This window comes from Barbus barbus, assembly GCF_936440315.1.
Source record: "Barbus barbus genome assembly, chromosome: 27".
Taxonomy (NCBI): Eukaryota; Metazoa; Chordata; class Actinopteri; order Cypriniformes; family Cyprinidae; genus Barbus; species Barbus barbus.
In genome coordinates, this window is record NC_136755.1 from 26,352,406 (window position 1) to 26,377,760 (window position 25,355).

The 25,355-nt window shown below is 36.9% G+C and overlaps 1 protein-coding gene across 1 annotated transcript in view; it reads right to left on the minus strand.

Annotated features, from left to right (window-relative positions):
* Positions 1–627: 627 nt before the first annotated feature.
* LOC306847350 (protein FAM135B-like) overlaps positions 628–25,355 on the minus strand; it is a 50,634-nt gene continuing 25,906 nt past the window's right edge. Inside the window, exons 4-20 of the mRNA XM_079381257.1 lie at positions 23,467–23,606; positions 20,312–20,382; positions 18,297–18,470; positions 17,145–17,271; positions 13,408–13,561; positions 13,003–13,052; positions 12,737–12,892; positions 11,582–11,655; positions 11,250–11,404; positions 8,385–10,521; positions 8,001–8,167; positions 7,813–7,904; positions 7,476–7,573; positions 6,346–6,497; positions 5,641–5,751; positions 5,446–5,559; positions 628–890 (exon numbers count right to left, since the gene is read on the minus strand). Of these exons, the coding sequence (XP_079237383.1) occupies positions 685–890; positions 5,446–5,559; positions 5,641–5,751; positions 6,346–6,497; positions 7,476–7,573; positions 7,813–7,904; positions 8,001–8,167; positions 8,385–10,521; positions 11,250–11,404; positions 11,582–11,655; positions 12,737–12,892; positions 13,003–13,052; positions 13,408–13,561; positions 17,145–17,271; positions 18,297–18,470; positions 20,312–20,382; positions 23,467–23,606 (4,178 nt within the window). The 3' untranslated portion in view covers positions 628–684. The remainder of the gene's footprint in view (positions 891–5,445; positions 5,560–5,640; positions 5,752–6,345; positions 6,498–7,475; positions 7,574–7,812; positions 7,905–8,000; positions 8,168–8,384; positions 10,522–11,249; positions 11,405–11,581; positions 11,656–12,736; positions 12,893–13,002; positions 13,053–13,407; positions 13,562–17,144; positions 17,272–18,296; positions 18,471–20,311; positions 20,383–23,466; positions 23,607–25,355) is intronic.

Below are 25,355 nucleotides of genomic sequence, written 5' to 3' on the forward strand. Positions count from 1 at the left end.
GTAAACACATTCAGATCATGTTCTCTGCACATCTAATGGACACGTTTAAGGGGAAAACAGACAATGTATTCCATCACAATACAGAAAACACAATGGATTTGGCTTATTTCACAGTGGGACTCACTTCACAACATAACAGTCGAGACACACAAACCATAAAATAATGATTGTAAAAAGAAACATGAAAACACAGGTGTTCTCGTAACGCGAAACTCAAACGCCAGTGACCCAATTTACTCTTCAAGTATAAAGTCCAGTGATATCGACCTCTTCAAGTTACGAACGGCGCAGCAAATATATGTTCGGGGACTGGAGGGAATGAAGAACCAAGGCTGTTTTTACAACACCAGCTACACACCGAATTTACATTCAAAAGATAAGTTTTGCAGCTAGGATTATTCAACGTGAAGTTATTACGCCATAAAGCTTTTTTAAGGCTTGTGTAGGCCTCCAGCTGTTAGTTTCCTCTATTTGCTTAGTATACAATGTTCTTTATATACAGATTTTACATATATGTGCTCAGATTCACCGTCTGAAGCTTCATTTTCTGTTTTATTCTTTGTATCTAAAGACTGAACTTATTGAAAAAACATTCCAGACTCTCTTTGACTCTGAAATGAAATATGATTGGCTGACGTTACATGTAATCTGATTGGCTCTCCCACCCAACTCAAGGCATGATGTCTATTTGAAGTAGTTGAGCCCGGCCACCAGAAGGAACTTCTCCAGGAAGAGTTCAGAGTCGAGCACCGCGATGTGAGCCGCACGTCCGATCAGCGTGTTGGCCGTGTTCGGTAACGCGTGGAACACGTTCTGTCTGATCAAACGACAGTTTGGAGCACTCAGCAATGGCTGGAGTAAGTTATTGATCATCTCCGTATATACTGGACCTGTTAAAAAGCAAATATATTTATCACACACACTGCATACAAGCACAACATTTTGACAATCACAAATATATTATAATAGATGTTTTGCTGATGCTTTTATTTACTTTTTTTGTTTTTTGTAACTATTCATAGCCTACATATTAAAATATAAATAAATAAATAAATAAATATAGTGCTGTCAAATGATTAATCGTGATTAATCGTATCCAAAATAAGTTGTTTACATAATGTGTCTACTGTGTATATTTATTATGTACATATAAATACACACATGCATGCATAAATTTCAGATTGTTATATATATATATATATATATATATATATATATATATATATATATATATATATATATATATATATATATATATATATTTATTTATTTATAATATAAATTATATGAATATAAATATAGACGTAAATATTTTCAAAATATATACTGTATGTGTGTGTATTTATATATACATAATAAATATACACAGAACACACATTACGTAAACAAACTTAGTTTGGATGCGATTTATTGCGATATATCGTTTGACAGCACAAAAATAAATACATAAATAAATAGGTAGGTTGGTAGTTAGTTACTGTTTAAATGATTAAACTTTAAAAATTATTACGGTTTAATTTATTAAATTAAAATTATTAAACTATTAAACTGTTTATATTATTTTAACCATTACTGTTTACTGAGTTTTGTTCGTTCATTCTCGTGAGTGTCTACATTTCACCGCAAGCGAACGTGAGCTCAGCTTTACAGAAACTCGTTGATCTGATCACAGACAAAGAACAAAAACACCCGGACTCTGTTTTAATCATTCTCGGGGACTTTAATAAAGCAAATCTCTCCCGTGAACTGCCAAAATAAAGACAGCACATCACATGTCCCACCAGAGACGGTAATATATCGGATCACTGTTACACAGCGATAAAGGACGCATATCACTCTGTTCCACGAGCAGCTTTAGGACTCTCTGTTCACTGTTTGGGTCATCTTATTTCAACCTACAAGCAGAAACTGAAATCAGCTAAACCTGTATTAAAACTGTTCAAAGTTGGACTAATGAAACAGAAAGGGATTTACAAGCCTGTTTCTCTCTCACTGATTGGACTGTTTTTGAAGCTGCTGCCACCGATCTGGACAAGCTCAAAGAGACTGTAACATCATATATCAGTTTCTGTGAGGATATGTGCATTCCTACCAAGACTCATCTAACTTACAGCAACAACAAACCATGGTTCACTGCAAAACTCAGACAGCTCTGTCAGGCCAAAGAAGATGCTTACAGAAAGGGGGATAAAGTTTTGTATAAACAGGCCAAATACACACTGGAAAAGGAGATCAGAGTGGCAAAGAGGAATTATTCTGGCAAGCTAAGGAACAAATTCTCTTCCAGTGATTCTGCTTCAGTGTAAAAAGGTATGAAAGATATCACCAGTTACAAGACACCATCCCCCAGCACTTTGGAGAATCAACAACAGGCAGATGACCTGAATGAGTTCTACTGCAACCCCACACCTGCACTGAACACCTCTCCACACAACCATTCACACCCCCAGCAACCCAGATGTTCAACAGATCACTGGAGCTGTGCGAAGTCCCCTCATGCTTCAAATGCTCTACCATCATCCCCGTCCCAAAGAAACACAAACTTACTGGACTTAATGACTACAGACCTGTGGCTCTAACGTCTGTGGTCATGAAATCATTTGAAAGACTGGTTTTGGCTTATCTGAAGGCCTCCACTGGACCCTTACTGGACCTCCTGCAGTTTGCCTACAGAGCAAACAGGTCTGTGGATGATGCAGTCAACATGGGACTGCACTTCATCCTGCAGCATCTGGACAGACCAGGGACTTATGTGAGGATCCTGTTCGTAGACTTCAGCTCCGATTTTAACACAATCATCCCAGACACCCTTCAGAATAAACTGACACAGCTCTCCGTCCCCACCTCCGTCTGTCAGTGGATCACCAGCTTTCTGACAGACAGGCAGCAGCTAGTGAGGCTAGGAAAATGCTCATCCAGCACCCGCACCATCAGCACTGGAGCTCCTCAGGGCTGCGTTCTCTCCCCACTGCTCTTCTCCCTCTACACCAACGACTGCACATCTAAAGACCCCTCTGTCAAGCTCCTGAAGTTTGCAGACGAGACCACACTGATTGGCCTCATCCAGGACTGTGACGAGTCTGCTTACAGACAGGAGGTTAAGGAGCTAGCTGCAGTCTTAACAACCTGGAGCTTAACACGCTCAAAACTGTGGAGATGATGGTGGACTTCAGGAGAAACCCCCCTGCCCTCCCCCCACTCACCATCATGAACAGCACTGTGACTGCAGTGGAGTCATTCAGATTCCTTGGCACCACAATTTCTCAGGACCTGAAGTGGCACAATCACATTGAGTCCATTGTGAAAAAGACCCAGCAGAGGTTGTACTTCCTTCGCCAGCTGAGGAAGTTCAACCTGCCACAGGAGCTGCTGAAACAGTTCTACTCTGCGATAATTGAATCCGTCCTCCATTTCAATAACTGTCTGGTTCAGCTCGGCTACCAAATCTGACCTCAGAAGACTACAGAGGGTAGTCCGGACTGCTGAGCGAATCATTGGTACAACCCTCCCCACCCTCCAAGAACTGTACTTATCCAGTGTGAGCAAAAGGGCTGGTAAAATCCCTCTGGACCCCTCACATCCAGCACACTCCCTCTTTGAACTGTTTCCATCTGGTCGATGCTACAGAGTTCTGAGAACCAGAAAGACCAGACATAGGAACAGTTTCTTCCCTCAGGCAATCCATCATGAACACTTGACACTAAACTTGGAACACACAACTCTATTATACATTATTTATTCACCACATACTTATTTTTTCATTTCAAATTTTCACATATCAGACCTGTACACACATAATTGTCTATATTATATATTGTGTTTTTGCTATTTTCTACATTGCCTATTTGTATATTTGTATATTATTCTTTTATTATCTGTGTCCTGTCCTGTCTTTCTGCTGCACTGTGGGGCTTCTGTCACTATAAAAATTCCTCATATGTGTAAACATACCTGGCCAATAAAGCTCATTCTGATTCTGATTCTAAAACTGTGGGGTGAGTAAAATATTTTTCTTTCATATAAATGCTGTTTTTGAGCTTTTTATTAATCAAAGATTCCAGAAAAAAATGTATCACCAAAATAAAATATTAACTTTAAAAATGAAAATATTTGAATAAAATAATTCCTAAAGATATGTATAACAAAAATATTAAAATAAAATGAACTTTTGTTTATAAAATAAACAAAACTAAGATGTTAAAATTGTTTAAATATTAAAATTAAATTGTATTTTATTAACGTCAAACTTGAAAATATCCATCTATATTAAAATAACTGTTTTTAACACTGACAATAGAAAAAAAAAGTTTGTGCACCTAATAAGCATAATAGAATGATTTCTCGAGAATAAATTAAAAAAATCAGATTTGCTATCACAGAAATAAATTACATATTAGAACACATTAAAATAGAAAACAGCTGTTTCATTAATAATATTGTAATAATATTTAACAATATTACTGTTTTTGAATTCTTTATCATTAAATGCATCCTTTGTGCATTTATTAAAACTGTCTTTTTTTTTTTAAAGACTCCTTTCAAACACGTAGATTGGATACTAGTTTACCACAGACCAGGTTAATAAGTGAATTAGCATGTCTATACTTTTTAAACTGTATTCATCATGGCACAATGCCTTGCCCCTTAGACTTGCATTGTAAATGCATTGTAGATTTTTGCTTGTTTTTTAAATTAATCAACAGCATGCAAGGGCATCTTGCATGTTTTTCAAAGATTCGTTGCATAAACCCTGCAAACCCTGCAAGTCTAGTTCTATCCCAGAAGAGCCTGAGAACTCACAAACATGACTTCATCTCCAAGCGGATTGATAAAAACCTGTGCTCGCAGACTCTTGGAAAGCCTACCAATCTGATTGGAACTTGCCATGTTGAGAAAGCTCTTGCCATTTTTTGCCGTCTGCAGCTAGCTGTGCATTGACACCAACAGTCTGAATGCTCATATCTCAACAAAGTCTCTATTTCAAGGCATCCTTCATTGTTCTATGTGATCATAGTCTTGGTGTGTGTGTGTGTGTGTGACTGCTCAGAGTGCGTATCCTTAGCTCTGTCTGTCACACTGACACTCACAGAGAGCCAGAATTCTCTAATCTATCTCTCAAACCGAGAGAAAAATACCTGTCAAAGAGCCGCACGCCACTCTCAGAGGTCTCATAAAATGAAGAATGCTCTCTTCCCACTCGCTCTCTCTTTAACTTCATATCAGTTTCCTTTCATTTCATTTCATTCACACTGCTGGTAGAGTGATTTTCTGCTAATGGAATACGCGTGTAGAAAAAATCCCAGGTTTGTTCGTATTTTTAATATTAAAACTAAGGAACAGTTGAAGCGACTGATTCTAGAGCGTTCCAGCTGGTTATTAGGGTGATGCTATGTGCTTGCTAAAGTGTTCTAGTAAGTTCTGGGTTGGAACAGGAAGTTAACACACCTGTGGTTCTGTCTTTAAGCGCCGTCCGACACATCTCAATGCGGGCCGAGTGGAAGGGCACGTATCTGTCCTGTGGAGAGGCCACCAACACCACGTTCCTGAAGAACTGCAGACCTTGACAAAGAGAGAAAGAAAACATTGGTATGTGTGTATGTGTTTGTGTTCATTCTTGCTTATTTTTCAGTGAATCTCTACCTGGTTTCTTGCTGAGCATGTAGAGGAAGGTCTGTCGCGGGTCAGTGTGGTCTCTGAACGTAAGCTGCAGTAAGGAACCAGACTTCTTCAGTTTTTGCATTAGCCACAGCCCTGAAGAACAAGGATAGAAAGTCATATGGGTTTAGAATGATATGAAGTTGGGGAAATGATGACAGACTCCCAGGTCAACTCTACACCAGCTTCATATACACTACTGCTCAAATGTTTGGGGTCAGTAAGATTTTTATTGCTTTGAAAGAAGTCTCTTGTGCTCACCAAAGCTGCATTTATTTGAGCAAAAATATGGTAAAAACAGTAATATTATTACAATTTAAAATAACCATTTTCTATTTGAGTATGTTTTTAAAATATAATTTATTTCTGTGATGCAAAGCTGATTTTTTAGCATCATTGCTCCAGTCTTCAGTGTCACATGATCCTTCAGAAATCATTCTAAAATGCTGATTTGCTGCCCAAGACACATTTCTTATATTATCTATGTTAAAACCCTTTTTGTTCAAGATTCTTTGATGAATAGAAATGTCCAAAGAACATCACTTATTTAATATTTTGTAACATTATAAATGTCTTGTCACTTTTGATCAATGTAAAAGCATCCTTGCTAAATACAAGTATTAATTTCTTAAAAAACCAGACTGACCTCAAACTTTTGAACAGTGTATGTCTGTATCGGTGTGTGTGTACCTGTGCTGACCAGCGTGCTGTTATTATACAGTGTTCCCAGGTGGGGTCCAGACAGCGACAGGAAGGTGTGGAGTTTACAGAGGTAACAGCGGAATCTGGGTCGGGTCAGCACAGAGCGAATGATGACATTCCCCAAAGAGTGTCCGATAAAACTGGGGAAAAAAGATTTTGAGTAACTTTTTGGTCTCTATTCATTGCAAGTTATTCTTACATTTTACTTAGGAACTACAGTTTTGATCTGTCATGATCATTATGAAACTTTTAAACATTTGATTTTGAGAAGACTTCAGAGAGAAACAATGCAACGTGTATATATATAAAAAAATATTTCTGTGAGTGTAAAATTATTATTTAAAAGCTTTATATGAACTAGGAGACACATTGTTACATTTTCCAGTGTGTTGTGTGAATATCTTTAGATTTCATTTCTTCTGAATGCCAAACACTACCTTTCTTTTACTCTTCTGCCATCTTGTGGTAATAATAAGTATACCATATGCAGTTCTAGTGGGCTCAATGGAGCCATCACACTTCAGCTTCTGTATGCAGCTATTTATTACTCACTCTAAAGCATGTCTTTTATGTGAAGCTTTATACTTCATGCTATGATATCTGGATAATACATTTTGAATGCAAACCTTGTCTACAACATATGATTTTGTAACAAGCTGAAGTTCATAAATGTGTTAAATTGTTCATGAATATCCAGATGTAAAGACAAAACTAATGAGGCTTATATTACATGATTAACTACTCTGAAGTGGTTGTGGCAGATGTATCTATTGTCCAACCACAAGGGGACGCGCTAGTCTGTAATATGTATTTTTGTGTACAGTGTGTGGGATCACAGTGTTTTAATGAATCATATAGCATCGGTGTTAACATGGTGGTCAACACGGACTAGTTAGACCTTGCTGGTCAATGTCGTAACTATACCATCTGGATCAAAAGGCATGAAATTTGAATGTCTACAGACTGTTCAGACCCGTAGTTTGAGCTCTAAAGTAGTGCTGAGATTGACTGTGGTTTGGCTGCACTGATATAATGTCAATATGATGGCGAGTTTTGCTGCTGTTAAATGAAGTAAAGTCCAGAATTGATTAATAAAGGTTAAGGTAATGTGTATAAACCTGATCCGGTGGATGGTGAGGTTATACAGCTGGATGTGCTGAATTATCTCATCCAGAAGTCTGTCAGTCATGGTGTCAAAATCTGCAAATGTGTCCGTCTGCACACAGAAGATGAGAACAGAAACAGAAAGCTGATCAAACTTGTACTAGGAACCATATGAAAGTTGTGATTGGTTGTTGAGGGGAATTGAAGCTTTCTGATTGATTGTTGTGCACAGCTATCGTTAACTGTTCACACATTAAGTGTTGCTTGTTGTTGTGTTATGCCATTATGTCCTGGGTGCTCTAATTGGCTGAAAGCAGTGCAACAAATGTGCTGATTGGTTGGATGTTCTACCTGGTTGTGTTCTGACATGAGGAAGTCCAGTCTAGATCCAGGCAGCCCAAGCTCTATAAATGTCTTAACCAACCGCAGATCTGCACTGTTACCTGGTAATAACAAACACAAAAAACTATTTACTAAAGATGCAGCTATTATTTTTGATCTTTTATGAATCTAAATCTCTTCGAGATTGGCATGTTTACCATCAAGTCCATGGACACACACCACGAGGTGTATCCCATCCTCGAACTCAGTGTCGTCTTCCTCAGGAGGGAAGTATGGATGATCGGAGGCGAGGTAAGGCAGGTCACTGTAAAGAGTGCCTCTGAACACCAGCTCCCTCAGCAAGGCTTCCTTTGCCTTCTGGAAGCTTTAAGACATTAATGAAAAACATTAATGTTACAGTGAACAATGCATTCAAGTAATGTTTGAATAGTAACAGGGTGATCGCTGAAATTTCGGCTTGTACCAAAGATATCTCCTTATGACTGGTGAGTAAATATACATTTAAAATAGAAATATTGTTTTTGTTTTTTAATAATTTAACTTTGAACATGAAACTTGGTTGAAGTCACAGAAAAACTTACTTTATCATTCTTTCGTTGATTTCCTGATCAGCACCGATGAAAGAGTTCGAGGAGATTATTCCAAAGGAGCCCAGGGGTTGATGGGTAATGGGGGAGGTGGCCTGGCGTGTGGAGATTCCACTAACTGATGGCGAATCACGTAGTACGGATGAGAAAGGGAGACACGTGGGTGCGCACGACACCGACAGGTTGACAACCTCCACCACCTTTTTATTCACGAATGCCAGACCTGTACTTGGCACTTTACTGGCTCTGCTCTGCCCATTTAGTGCCTGCTGCTCTCTCTCATTGGCTGGTAGCTTAATGAGATCAGCGGACCTTTCTTTCTCATTGGCCACAATTTTGTGACTACTTTTGCCACTGGTTGGTGAATCTGGAAGGTTCTCCATACTTACTTCCTCAAGTTCATTCAAATGAATGTGACAGACACTGATGTCGTCGGGGTCCTTTTGATTTGTGTTTGATTCTAGCACCCCCTTGTGTTCGCGGTATTCATTTTCACATCTACAAACCTCTTTGTTGTCATTCATTAGACCAGAATATTCTTCAAGTAATACATTTGTTTGACATTCCTGTGAGTTTTCAGCCATTTCCTCCACTGTGGTGTTTTCAACACCATTATGCGTAACAAAGTGCTGGTATAGTAACATTTCTGGATTGGCAAAAATAAGATTTACTGCTTCCTGATTGGACAACTCATCCTTGTCGATCTCCTGATTGGTGTTTTCATTTCTGTCCTCCCTAGTATCGCCTTGAAGATTCTGCTTCACCTCATTGGCTTCTTCCTCACTCTGACTCAACTGATTGGCTGCACAAACATTCCTCTTCTCCTGATTGGTTGCTTCCTCTCTGTCCTCTGTAGTAATGCCTTGAACATTCCACTTCAAATCATTGGCTGCTTCATCCCTCAGACTCAGCTGATTGGCCACACAAACATTCCTCTTTTCCTTATTGGGTATTTCACGATCCTCCTCTGTGTCGTCAGGGCTACTGATCTGCGGCGCTGAGGCGGATTTGGTCAAAGTATTGAGCTGTCTCTCCTCCTCCTCTTCATACGGCAGGGAGCTTATGGAAGTCAAAGAGGCCTGTGTGGCACTGGGCAGGCTGCCATGACTTTCTGTCTTTAGGCCCTCCAAAGAGCTCTGATGCCCTGGCCGATGCCGCGCTAAGTTTTGCAAGACGTCACGACCCACTGCGACAACTCCTCGGCCCTCCAGGGTCCAGGCCACAGAGCTTGGCTCACTCTCAATACCGGAGTCCGAGATCAAGGAGGAGGAGCGGTTCATTAGCTTAGCCCCGCCCAAGAATACACCTTTGGGCGGGGTTTCGGACAAGCGGCGGTTCTGTTGTAGAATGTTACGAGAAGGAGACGTGGCTAAAGTGTCAGTTCCCATTGAGTTGGTGTTTAGTAGATTAGCTGGTGTTGTATCCTTGCTCCCATAATCCTTTGCAGGTGCTTCAATGTGTCTGTTATCCAATACCGACTGTGGCTCATCACTGCCAAGACTCCCAGTATTGCCTGGTGTTTCAAGATGGTTGTCATGGTTATGAGTGGGCAGGAACTCAAAGCTGTCAAGGCTGGTGAGGTCGGGAAGTTCTGCAGCATCCGTCGGAACAAGCAGCAACGATTGTCCGCTACTAAAATCAGTAATATTTGTTTGTTTTAGACCTGCATGATCAGATTCAACAAAGTCAACTGCTTCTTTTTGGCAGCTAGTTTTCTCCTGGTTACCTGTATCTATTGCTTCATCACAGTTTACAGACCTACAGTCAACATCGAATCCTTCCTCAGTTTCATATTGGCATGTGATCTTATCAACAGAATCAATTCTTGAATCTAAGGTCATGGTACATTTGCTTCTATCGATATGGGTCTCACCCACATGGCCAATCAGAGTCTCTGCTTGAGCTCTGGTCTCTTTATAGTCAGTGATGGAGTCCTCCTGCCGGCCAATCAGGGCCATGTATGTGGGTAAGTCCATGTAATCTTCACAGGGAGGTTCCTCAGGGGTTGTTGCTGGTGAATTGGTGTCCTTTGTTTCTTCAACGGTACTGATGATTTGGTTTTCCATCCTTGTTGGCTCAGGACATGGCTGAGAGTTTAAGATGCTTTGATTTTGCACATGGAGGTTGTAGTCTAGAACCGAGAAAGAGAAAATGCTCAGTTGTGTTAGTTTGTTTATTAAAAACTTAAGGATATTTTAAAATGCAACCAAAGATACTTTAAAAGTACCCACCCAACAATTTATTAAATAATTTGGTTTTAAATTCTTTAAATCACATTTTCATTCTTGTTCATGCATTCATTAGTTTAATTTACTCTTGTTTCTTATTGATTTGGTAGTATATTACATTTGTCTTTGTTCATCTGTCCATTATTTCAATTATTTGTTTGTCTGTTTACTTTATTCAGTCTATTTGTTCATTCTTTAGTTGTTAGTTCTTCAGATCTCATTCGTTTATTCATTTATAAATCAATTCATGATTTTTCGTTCATTCATAATGCAGTTCACTGATTTAGTTTTTGGTCATACATAAATTTGTTCATTCAGTGATTTGTTCAATCATTCATTAGTTTGGCCTTTCATTATTTTGTTTGTTCATTCATTCATTTGTACAATGATTTACACATTAATTCATACATATACAGTTCATAATGCAGTTCACTGATTCAGTAGTTCTTGTTTCTAAAACATTAGTTTGTTCATTTATTCTTTTGTTCATTTGTAAGTTTGTTCTTTCTTTCAGTGATTTGCTTGTTTAAAAGCTCATTGATTTGTATGTCCATTTGTTTGTTTGTACAGATGCTCATTCTTTTGTTCATTCATTTGCTCTCTTTTAAACAGGGTTTCTATTGGCTGTCACCTAAACAGGGTGTGTCCACGTATCTGTCCTCAAAGATGATTGGCAGGCTGCTCCAGTCTCCATCGATGTCCAGGCATTCCACAGGAAGTGGAGGCATTCGGAGCAGGTAATCAGAGCTGCGCATCTCTGTGGCCACCTGTGCGTGTCTATTGATACTGTCATCAGAGATACACAGCAGGTTTTTTTAAGGGTTATGAGTAGTTTTAATTAGAGTAGCTTTAATGAAAATATTTTAGTTTATTTCCCTATCTGCATAGCTAGGTATAGTGTGTATGTGTCTAAAAGAGAAAGACAGAAGCTATACTGAAATAAAATAAAAAATAAAAACTCACAGCTCCTCCTGAAATGTGAGCGAGGACTCTTTGGGATGTTCTGTGAAGAAATATGCTTCAGAAAATCTCCTGACCTGCACAGACACACACATTCAGTGTGTAGTTATATCATAGACAGCAGCTGTAAATCACAATGACACAGTCTTTGTTGTTTCATTAGAGTATTCTTTCTTTCTTATTAAAGTTAAATAATAATAAAAAAACAATATTATAATTAAATTAAAATATCCTACCCTAACAGTGTACTCTGAGAGTTAGTAGACATGTAGTTGCAATTTAATGATAATTAGTTGACATGTAGTTACAAAGTTACTTATAGTTGGTAGCATGTCTAAAGTGGACTATCGAAATAAAGTGTAACCATATTTTTTAACAAACTTTTCTTTTGTAAAATTTTTAATTGTCAAAAAAGTTCCCCTGTTGAAGAATCACCCATTTCAAAATAATTTCTATAAAACAAGCATAGTAAGTCACTGTAGATCATGCTGGGTCATATCTCATATTCATGCTGCATTTGAATCATTTCAGCTTTTCTCTCTGTAGTTGTCTTGCAGGTACATTTTGAATGCATTACAATCTTGCATTTTATATTTCTGTTTTAAGATCAGCAACAGCGAGCAGAAATATTTTATAAAGGAAATAAAAACAATTCTAGTAATAAAACTAAATTGGATTCATCTCTTCATCATTATAATAACTCTGTAATTAAAAGCTGAGCTGTCCTGTGGGTGAAATTACTGTATGTATCAAAAGAGATGAGGTTTCTACGTCTAATGCATCACTCAACAGGACGCAGAGTTGTGAGGGATGCTGGGAAATTCAGGATGTTTACGAGAAGCACAGTTTATTTCCGGCTTTAACGAGCAATACTTTAAGTCAGTCTGACTAGAAACTATTTCTCCTATTGGAATCATGTAATTTTGTTGCTAGGATTATTAAATGAGCTGTAAATATTTGAGTTTGTATATTTCATAAAGCAAATATAATCTGTCACGCTCAAAATTCACCCTGTATGGCACTGAATTTCAGGTTAAGCACCATCCATAGTAAGTTCTCGTAACTTAAGGCTGGAATTTAAGGCTTCGTAACCAATTTTTACTTCTTATGTGACATGTTTCTAAATGAAACATGACATTGAACAAGAAACACACTCACCCTGAGTGTGTGGTGCTCCTGGGCCAGATATGAGCGGATATGTGGATTAGGAACTGTGGCTTCCAAAAACTGTGTCCAAAGAGCAGACAGCTGAGCACAGAGCTGCGTCAGATCTTTACTGATCTGTTCTGCTACCTTCTCATGACCGCCCTGCAACTACAGGGAGGGAGAGAATTAAAACTGTCAATCATATTTAGTCACAGTGTTTAACCTACATCATATTGTATGTTTTTACAGGAATTTGATTAGTCAAGTGTTTCAAAAACCTTCAGTTCAATGGTGAGCTGGTTTAATGTTTCTTCAAGGGGGAGGTCCTCTGGAAACGAGAACATAAGGAAAGAGTTAGAGTCACAAACAAAAAAATATCATGATAATTCTGTGTTTTTACATCCCTTTGTATACTATGTAAATACCATGGTAAATGAACATGGTGATCATTCAGTACCACACAGTATAAAGTATGTCTAAGACCTAACATGTCTAATCAGGTTTATGATGTTTTTAGCTGGACAATTACTGATCACTCTGTGACTTGTGTCCTACAGAAGAAAGAAAACCTTATGGGTTCTGAAGGACAATGAGGGCGAGTAAGTGATCATGACAGGGAACCGTCTTTGAGAAATCCACACACATTTGAAGTGAGTGAGTTACATAAGAGTTTGTGATTATACCCATTTCTATGTGTTGCAGATGAGGGATCTCCTTCATTAGCGACGTGTAATAGGAGCGCAGAGTTCTGTGAGCCGCCAGCAACAGTTTACAGATGCGCCGGTGCCACGTGTAAGCTCTCTGCAGACAGTTCTCCGACGGCACGTAAAAACCGCCCTGCAATCAAATACACATTCACACAGGACATACGAGTCGAGGTTAGATTTTACTGCATGTTACACTTCTTTCCTATTATTTCCGCACACGCATAACCAGGTAGATAAACACTGAACAAAGGTTTACCCATGTGAACTAACCTACAACTTTGGTCACACAGCCTCTGTTCTCTTTTAAGAGCTAGGTTTCTCATGACAAAAAGAATATCATATTTGTGTGATGTGGTTGTTATGAGCAGCAGCTGTATGTTTATGTTTGGCTGAGCCTGAAGATCAAACGCAGGGTAAAACTTTAAACGCAGTCAGTTTCCCAGCAGTAAAATAGGAGAAGTGTGCATACGTGGCACTCATATGGAGAACGACACAGAGATGTCCTGTCGACAGGAAGTGCACACACATACAGCTCTACAGAGAGGAAAGACCCTCTCTGTTCATTTCATTTATACCATTTTTAGCAATTTTCACACTTCTGGGTAAAAACTAATTGAAATAAGAATAATAAGAGTACACTATCATTCTAAGGTTTGTTTTTGAAAGAAGTCTTTTATGCCCTCCAAAGCTGCTTTTTTTTTATCAGAATAAAGTGAAAACAGTAATACTGTGAAATATTATTACAATTTAAAAACTGTTTCTATTTGAAAATATTTGAAAATGTCATTTATTCCTGTGATGCAAAGCTGAATTGTCAGCATCATTACTCCAGTCTTGTGTCACACGATCCTTCAGAAATCATTCTAATATGCTGATTTGCTGCTCAAGAAACATTTCTGATTATTATCAGTTTTAAAAACAGTAGCACGTCTCAATATTTTTATGGATACCGTGATGCTTTTTTTTTTTTGCTTTGATGAAAAGAACGTTCAAAAGAACAGAATTTATTTGAAATGGAAATCTTTTGAAACATTGCAAATATTTTTACTGTCACTTTTGATCAATTTAATGTGTCCTTGCTGAAATGAAAGTAGTATTTATCAAAAAAAAAAAAAAAAAAAAACTTGAACTGTGGAGTCTATAAAGTGTCACTGTAAAATGTGTCAAATAAAGTAGACTTTTGACATTTTATTTTATATGACACTATTACCTTGTTACCTTTTCACACTGGTGGAGACAGGCTTCTATGAATCTAAAACACTAAATTCAAGCTATTTTTAAATGTACGGTTTTATGGTTTACAGAAAACGCAGGTGATGCTTTAAATGTTTGGAGCAAAGGCTCATAAAATGCTGATGCAGGGCTGATTGTGAGTCTGCTGGGCCTCTAATTTACTGCATACTTGTGTGTAATGTGTGTATGTTTGAGTGTAAAGAGAGTGCTGAACGCTGTCATTATATGTGTGAAGCTTTGTAATCTACATTCAGTTATGTCCCTTTGACTCAAACAGATTCGTTCTGAATTCAGTCTCTCTCGCACATACACAAACATCTGCTCTGTGTTTCTATTGACATTTCTCACATTTTAATACATGTGACAGCTGAAAACACAGAGTCAATATTACACTCACATACATGCAACAAAGGTTTTGTTCTGTTTGCAGGCAGTATGCGTGTGAATACTTTCATGCAAGTATGTACGCTATATAATATCTTAAGCCTTCAGGACCTATACAATAGTTTGATAAAGAAGTAGTGATGCCCAATTTGTGAACAATTGCTCTTATGAGTTGAATCTTTTCAGTGAATCATCTGATTCACAAAACCAGTCTGAATGATTTGTTTAGGAATCAGTTTGATTCAGTGAAAACAGTGAAAATGAGTGAATGACAATCTAAATTGACTTTTAAGTTGTTCACTGAACTAAGTTTTAGTTCTCACTGAAAGCTGTTGCATGATTCAGAAGTCTTGTAAGAATATATATGACTTTCATGATACTTTTATGCAGTTTTTTTTCATAAATTTAGATGTATATAGAGTCATTTCTCCTTACTGTTCTACGGATGAAAGAAAGCCATATGGGTTTGGAATTGCATAAAGGTGAGTAAATTATTCATTTTTGGGTGAACTGTTTCTTTAAGCGTCCAGATACATTTTGGGTTAACTATAAGTTGCTTTTACAGAAGACAAAAACATTAACCCATCACTAAATAAGCTTGAACAACTTATCTTTTGTCACTGAGTGAAAAGCATCACATTATGTCCTTCATTGTAGAGTAAAAGTGCTGAGAAGCGCTTACAGAAAGCAGAGAGAGAGGGAGAGATGCTTGCTCCTCATGTTTGAGGCTGTTAAAGCTGGGCTCGTTACGATGATCAAACGCTGCCTCCCTCCAGCGGAACACTGTACTTTAATAAAGTGCCCTGCAGGGGGGTGTAAACGTAGGACCCATACGGAGACAAGAGGCCTCGTTACGATTTCCTGCCTAAATGGAAATCTCCATAGGCAAGAGAAACCTCTCAGTTCATCCAGTCAGAAAAAAAAAACCAGAGGGCTACTTTGTCCTCAGCAAATGGCCAGAAAGGTCAAATTATCTATGCCGTTTAACTCTAAATTGCTCTGGTTAAGTGTCTACAGGTATTATTTGGAAATATTCCATGACTGTGTTCTGAATAAATACTGCACATTACATGCACTGCATACTGCCTGGTATTTTTGAAATAATTATAAATAAAGTAACAGGTGAAACTGAATTTTGAACACTTTTTTTATCTATCTATCTATCTATCTGATAGAAAAAACAGACATTTTTAATATTACAAAAGATTGTATTTTAAACAGATATTTCTATTAATAAAAGAATAAATGCATCATAGTTTCCACTAACATATTAGGAAAATCTATCAAGAAAAACTTTTGGTATTCATAATAATAATAATAAGAGTCATTATTAATAACTTCACCACAAATTACAGTTATTATATGTGTGTGTATCTGTGTATATATATATATATATATATATATATATATATATATATATAGAGAGAGAGAGAGAGAGAACGAGTAAATATATTACATTTATCTTTTCTAAAATCTTTGTAAAAAAATATTTTATTGTTATTTGTCTATTAATATTAATTAATATATTTTTATTATTTATTTTATTTAATTTTTTCTTTTAATTTTTTTTTCTATTTTTTTTTTAAGTCTACCAGGGGGTGGGATGGGTTCCACAGAATACAATTAAATAAACAGTTGTTAACAAAAAAAGAGATATTACACTTATAATATTGTGCATTACATTATAATTAAGAAGCTGAAGCATCTCACAGTGGGCCGTGCATTTTGGCAAATATAATCAGTCATTGGGTACAGAAAATATGCATACTGTATGTAAAACTTACTTGTGTAGTACGAATTCTGCTATTCAGAACAAAGCAGCCTTAGTTTCATCACTGTTTTTTTTTCTTAAGGTTTCATCAAAATGTAATGACCATTCTCTGCAACAGGTTTCTTTTTCTGACAGATACAGAAAGAGACTTGAACTATCTAAGAACCCAGAAGAGCACCATGGACCAGTTTCAATGCTGTCAGGTAAGATGTCAGATAGCAGGGTTGGATTTAATAGTTCAGTTGAGATCAGTACAGTCATTTAAACACATTATAATTATGTGTATGTGCAAAATGAGTGAGTTAGGTTAGATGTATGCGTTTACCTCTGTAGGCACAGGTTTGCAATATCCCGCCCCAAACATCAGATTCTCCACTGACATCGCAGAGGGCGGAGCTTCACTCTCTGGAGAGCCTTTACCCATCCATGCCCCTTTTCCACTGCGCGCAAAACTACAGAAAGACAAACGACAGACTGTAAGAACCTGTGGAGTGATCAATGTGTGCTGCTGTTATCAAGTGAATTAACGTAAGGGATCTCGGTGGGAACCGCTCACAAGATTCCTCATTATCCAGACACGCAAAATCATTTATACTGCATATCTGTCTGAAAACAATGTCTTCCGGTCCTCACGGAAAACCCAAAGACGCACAAATGCCTGATTAGTTTGTTAAAGTCAGCCTTGAGAATATTTGTCACTAATGAGGCGTCTGTTCTCTGAAATCCATTACACATGACAGCTGACAAACACACACACTTTGGATTTGACAGCTTTGCTTTCAGGAGAGTTCAGAGAAAGATCTAGCACTTTAAAAGCTCAGTTTTAAAGAACAGCTCCACAGCAGTGAAAATAGATCACATCCTGCCAATAACACCTCCTACGAACAGGAGGTACAGATCCAGCAAACAATACACGGTATTCAACATTCGACTAGAAAAGCTAGCTATTTTATACAACCATGCTAATAAGCACATTGTTGATTTGCAATTTAATTTTTTAAAAATTATTAAATTTTAAAAATTTAATGTAATAAAAAAATTCATTTAATTGGAAAAATGAAAACTAAATAATACTTGTCTTACAAAATTAATGATGAAATTATTAAAATTAAATGCTATACTTTAATGCTGTTTTATTATTTATTTATTCTTTCTTTCTTGTTGTTGTATAGTCATATTGGGTTACATAAAGTGTGAATGCGACCTGAAAATTGAATGTATTATTATTATTATTATTAATTCATATTAAATTAAAACAATATGATTTATCATTAACTATTAAATATACTACTACTAATAATAAGAATTATTATTATTTGATGTAATTTCATTTTGATCATCATTAGTTGTGTAAGGAAAGTATTTCGTTTATTTTTCAATTAAATTAATTAAATTACAAGGCAACAAAACAAAAACAACAACAAATAATAAAGCAATGCACAAAAACGGAACTGGTGGGCGGAGTTTGCGTGATCACCTGATCAGCGGTTGGTGCAGTGCCACCAGGGAGGCGTGGATTGAGACTGAGATGACGGACAGGTGGAAATAGTCAAACATGACGGGCAGGTGATGGTGTAGGCCTTGGTGTGGATGGAAGTGTAAACCTAAAGTCCTGCTGCTTATCAGAGGCACTGAAGAGAGATCTGCCAGCCTAATACAAACACATGACAAAATCACTCATTATAGAGAGACACAGTCACACTAGACCTTGTGTTTAATTTTGTTCATATGCATGTGAACAATGAAGACTGTTTCAAGTCAAAAACTAACAACTATACGGAGATGTGGCAGCCAAAGAATAAGAGCAGGAGAAAATGGACCTGAATAAAGGAAACACAGGAGAAGGAGAGAGAACGTGAGGACAGAGAGATGGACAGGGACTGTAGTTAATGAGCTTGCCTCAATGCCATCCCTTCAGAGCTCAGGGGCCGCAGGGGCCGACCCGCTGCTGCCGCTCTGAACTATGGGGCTCTGCTGCAGGTAATTGCTCTCATTTGTGCTGCTTTGAAACAGGACTCTCTCTCTCTGTCTCTGTGGGTGTGTGTGTATTTTAAGCTGAGGGCTGTTCTTGATTAATACACACACACACACTGTGCATGCCTGAGGCTCTACCATACTCTTACTGCAGCTCCTTAAATACCGACAGACAGAGAGATCATAGAGACGACAGGAAGGAGAGAAAAAATGGTTGTACATAGTGTTATTAACTGCATACTATTTTTTTTAAATAGTATGTGAAATATGCAAATATTTTTAAATGTATGCTACATTGTTGTCACACAGCTTCATTACGTTATGTTTAATTATGTCTGGAAGTTGTTTTCTACTGGATGTTTGGTATACCATATTTGGTATAAAGTACTGAATGGAGTGTGCTGTGTGGAATACACAACTCAATGCGTTTGATTTGATCTTCCATTTTCCCTGTGATGGATGAACCGGAAGCAATATCATTGATTTTTAACTGTGTTGACATTGTTGCATCGGACTTCCAAATGTAAAGATATTCAATATTGGATGGAGTGCATAATGTTTGATATACTATTGTCAAACAGCAAACATGTTATTATTATTAAAAAATTGTGGGCAATAAATAGTATTTCATTCTGGGAATACTGTACAATCCTGTTTAAAAGTTTGGTATCAGTAAGATTTAAAAAAATATATATTTTATTTAGCTAGATGTAATATATTAAATCAAAAGTGGCAAAAAAAAGTATGGTTTCCACAAAAATAAAAGGTGCAGTAAGTGATTTCTTAGAAACACTGTTGAAAGTGGCACAGAGCACCAAATGTATGTTTACACATACGAGGAATTTGTTTTAGTGTCAGAAGCTCCACAGTGCAACAGAGAGACAGCAACGACATTTAGAACGACATTTAACGAAATATGTACCTGAAACAACATAAAAACACAGCAATGCGTGCCTATATCAATGCAACAAATATGTGCCAGGGTCTTGCATTGACCCCGCATTTTAGCACCACTCACTGGACGCTTCACTTTGAAACATGCAGTAAGGTAACAATGGTGTTGCAGAAATGCATTTAGAGGCATGTATTTCCAATGAGCCTGGGTTGAAAAATCCAGCATTGCATCACAGGAATGAAATACATTTTAAGATATATTCAAATAGAAAACAGTTGTTTTAAATATTTTTGATTAAATAAATGCAACCTTGGTGAGCATAAGAGCCTTGTTTCTTACTGACCCCAAACTTCTGAATTCAGTGTAATGTGGTCTGCAGCGTTAAAAATGGTATTGCTTCTTCATTTGTCACTCTGTACATGGAAGATCAAATGCATTGCATTGTGATATACAGTGCTTAATGTTTAATATACAAGCAGAACTTAGGTAAAGATGTTGACATACTTTGCAGAGTATTCTGACCATATACTGCAAAATCATCATGATAGTACAAGCCATTCTGAACACAAGCAGTGATGATGCAGAGGGAGAAAATGATGGAAAAAGAAGTGCAAGAGACTCACTGCTGTTCATTGTCAGTGAAGTGCAGATCTAGTTTGAGCTGGACGTCCACCTCACTCACAGCTTCCTCCACCTGAGAGACACATCAACACACCTGTCAATCAAAACTAACTGCAGAAGTTTCGAAAACAAAGCAAGATCTCTACAGCATTCCTGCAGCTCAAACAATAGAGCATGTGTTCATATTTTCATCGAATGCTTTAGATCAGGGGTGCCCAAACTCGGTCCTGGAGGGCCAGTGTCCTGCAGAGTTTAGATCCAACCCCAATTAGACACACCTGAACCAGCTAATCAAGCTCTTACTAGAAACTTCCCGGCAGGTGTGTTGAGGCAAGTTGGAGCTAAACTCTGCAGGACACCGGTCCTCCAGGACCGAGTTTGGGCACCCCTGCTTTAGATAATCCATAAACGTAATGTGAGATAGAGTAAAGTGCAAGAAGACTCATATCAGTCTGTCATAAAACATAATAGTAATGTACCATCAATCAACTAATCAATATTAGTTTACGAACTGTCAGCTAGTTGAATTTTTTTAATCAAACAACATAAAACGGTTGCTATGTGGTTGCCGGGGTGTTTGGGTGATTGCATTCTATCTTTATGATCTCTGCATTTTGACCCCTTTATGGCTGGTTATTTCGTGAATGTTATGGGAAAAAAATGATAAAAACTAGCACAGCTGTCCTGAGGTGTTATTCATCATGTTGTAACAATGTTTAATGATGTTTCCCATGTGCAGAATCTTTATGATCTCATGTAAGTAAACAGAACCACATGAATCTTGGCCCTTGTATGTGATCATGCCAACAAGCCCATTGTTGCAATTAAATTAAATCGAATTTAATTTCATTATCAAACACAACTAATGATAAATATATCGAAATTAAATTACATTTTATATTTCATAATTAGTAATAGTAAATATAATTACATACAATACAACTTACAATATTAATAATACTAATAATATATATCTCATACATATACAAGAGACCTACCTGCAAAGCTGAAAAACTATGCACGAGTGCACCGAAGGCAAAAGCTGCTTTAAACGCAAAGGATGCTCCCACCAAATGTTGATTTAATTTAGTTACTAGAAGTTAATTGATAAAGAAAATCTATTTATGACATTATTTTTGACAGCATCCTAATTTCACAGCATTTTTACACAAGTGTCTAAAACTTTTAACAGTACTGTAGCTTTGCAGGTAGGTTTCTTGAAGCATCTTGGAGACGTTGCTTGCCACAGTTCTTCTAGATTTAGTCTCAGTTTGTTCTGTTTCTTCATGAGAGACTGGATGATGATCAGATCAGATCTGTGTGTGGAGCACTGGCTGTTGTCAGACAAAAATCTCACTGGATTATTACAGTTAATGGCAAAATCAGTGTTTGGAAATATAAACTGAAATTTCCCATACTGACACACTACAGCAAAAGATAGAAATAACTGAATTAAAACCATTTTAGCTGGTGAAAATACTAGCGTTCTAATAATTTTGGCCACCACTGTATATACCCTGTAAAATAAAATAGTACAACATTTTATTGTAAAATAACATGTTTAAACACTCAATTGAATACTAAAAAATGATTATATTGCAGTATTATTTAATTTTAATTTATATATTTTAATTAGTAGTATAATATTTATTTTCTTTTTTTACATTTTGTATGTTTAATATTTATTTCACATGTTTGCATATTACAGCATTGTTTCCCTTGTGTAGAATCTTTATGTGATCGCGTGCGAGTAACCACATGAATCTGATGTGCTCTCACATGTGCACACATAATTAATATATTATGTTTTTTTTTCACATTAGGATGTTTCAAATGAAAGCATGATTTTAGCATTTGCTGTTCCCACGTATCTCCTCTAGAAAGGAACCCTGATGTGATTTACACAGAAGGCTCCGCCCCCTTCTGAGAAACTGCTGCACTCCGCCAATCTTTGAAAACAAACAGGGTTGCTCCAATTATTGATACACAGATTGATTAAACTCACACTCTGAGGAAATGGAAAGTTATTTTTAGAAGGCTTATCTGAGGGGGAGAGACAGAGAGGAGCGCGGATACAGATAACTGCTTCAAGGTTAATAAGAAAGATGGCCTTAAGAAATCTGATAAGAAACTCTACCCACCCACAATTCCCTACCTCTCTCTGCTGCTCTCATTTCACATATTTCATAGCATCTAAAATGAGCTGGAATGACACAATAGGTCATAATGCTTGAGTATAATACAGTGCTGTCAAAAAGTAAGTACACCTTTTGAAAGGTGTAGCTTTCTTTTTGTTGCTGTTCTTCAATATAGTTGGTCATACTGATAGTAGAATGCAATTTCTGTAAATAGATAAGACAATAACAAATGGCCCTTGGAGTATACATTTTTAAACAACTTACACAAAAAAAAATTCCCTTTTATTGTGTGGAAAAAGGTAGTACATCTCCAACATACTGTAACGTCATAGATTAGTGTCAAATCTTTAAATCAAATACTGTTCAAATTTATATTTCAAATATATTTTTTGCAAAAGATGTTCTGTTTCAAATAAAATAGCTTTCTATTCATCAAAGAATCCTGAAAAAAGTATCACAGTTTCCATAAAATATTTACAATCACCACTATTTTCAACATTGATGATAATAAGAATCCTGAAAAATTGCATTGCTGTTTTTAACAAAATATTAAGCAATTGTTTCCAACATTGATAACAATAAATGTTTCTTGAGCAGCAAATCAGCATAATAGAATGATTTCTGAAGGATCATGTGACACTGAAGTTTGAAGAGTGATGATGCTGAAAATCCAGCTTTGTATCACAGTAATAAATTACATTAAATTAATATTCAAATAGAAAACAGTTATTTTAAACTGTAATACAATTTCACAATATTACTGTTTTTACAGTATTTTTCATCAAATAAATGTAGCAAGAGACTCTTATAATATAAAACCCCTATAATATTATGCAGTTTACCTCTGAACCTGTTTATTTAACAGGATTTTGACTGAATTATGTATAAAAGTTCAAATTATTTCAACTCATACTCGTACTTTCTTGGGGATTTGAACCATCTGGCTGCCATCCTGCTTCTTTAACCGCTAGCTTCACATGTGTTTGTCTCTTCTGTTGTCAGAGCAGCGGGACACTCACCCTCTCCCCGTCCAGCAGCAGGTGCACTCTGAAGTTCATGCGGTCCTCCAGGTTCACCTCCTCATTCCTGTACAGGATCTGAAAGATCCGACTGAACACGGCGCCATCGTGAACACCTGCGCTGCTGAAACTGCACTCGCCTACCCACAGCAAGACAGACAGACAGACAGACAGAGAGGAAGAAAAGGTAGATTATTTATCCGCTGTGCACATCACAGAATCTCCAGAGAGAGATTCTCAACTGCCTGAACATCAAAGCACATTCAGTGATGCTTCCTGCAGAAAGAGAGCTGTAGATGTTTCATTCATATTCAGTCTGTTGTTTTCAGACGGTATTTTCTGACAGCGTTTGGCAGGATCGTGATTTGAGGCTTTTAGAATTCGAGAGGAAATAAAGCATCAAATGAAAATACTTATGCTGTCAGAGAGCAGGGCCTGCAGGAATACTATTATTATATATCTCAATTGCAGCTCCTAGATAGTACCCTAGCTCCTAGATGGAGAACAAGAGGAGACTTTGGGTTGAAAGATAGCCCAAGTTTAAAACATTTGTACATTACATTTTTGTTTTGTAATGTCACAGTGCACTTTTACAATAATGCACGATTATAAAAAAAAAAAAAAATCTGTACAATATTTGTAATTGTTTTATGTTGCTGTGCAATATTTTAAAAATGTTTTAGAAAATAGTATATTGTTTTATCTTTTTGTTTTGTTTTATTATCAATTTATTTTATTTAGTTAAGTAATGTTGTAGTACAGTGTTTTAAAATATTTTAGAATGGACACAAAAAAAACGTAGTGTTTTGTAATTTATTAGTAGTAGTTGTTGTAGAAGTAATTTATTAAGTAATTTTGGAGTGCAATGTTATAAATATATTTTAGAAGCAGCCCAAAACACAGTATATTATTTTTTTTCTATTTTTATTTCTATTTTCTTTAGTAGTGCTTTAAAAATGTTTTAGAAACCACACAAAAACAGTACTTTTTTCTTTTCTTTTTTTATTCAGTTAGTTATATCATAGTGCAATGTTTTAAAACTATTTTAGAAAACACAAAGAAAACAGTATTGTTTTTATTAATTTAATAATTTTTTTTTTATCACTTGCCCCCATGTCGTTCCAAGCTCATAAAAGCTTAATTCGTCTTCGGAAACACAATTTTTTGATATTTTGGATGAAAACTTGGAGGATTGTGACTGTCCCATTGACTGCATAGTAAATTGCTATGTCCATAAAAGTATGAAAAGTATCATCAGAATAGTCCATCTGCCATCAGTGATTCAATCTGTATTTAATGAAGCGACGAGAACACTTTTTTCTGTGCAAAGAAAACATAAAAAGATTTTATTTTCTTAAAGAAAATCCACTGGACGCAAGCAGTGTTTTCATTCAATTCAAAGCGTAAACAAATGTAGAAGACGTATGCATGTGGTGTGGCTGACACAGAACAGCGTACGCTGCTGGCGTCCAGTGGATATTCTCCAAAATGGCGATACGCTGACACAGAGGAGACGAATTGTTGAATAAAATAGTTGTTTTTGTTTTCTTTGCGCAGAAAAAGTGTTCTTGCCGATTCATTAAATTCAGATTAAACCACTGATGGCAGATGGACTATTCTGATGATACTTTTCATACTTAAGTCGTGACATATTGTCAAGTATGGTGACCCATACTCGAAATTGGTGCTCTGCGTTTAACCCATCCAAGTGCACACACACAATAGTGAGTAGTGAACAAATGCACACACACACACACCGTGAACACACACCCGGAGCAGTGGGCAGCCATTTATGCTGCGGCGCCCGGGGAGCAGTTGGGGGTTCGGTGTCTTGCTCAAGGGCACTTCAGTTATGGTATTGAGGGTGGAGTGAGCGCTGGACATTCACT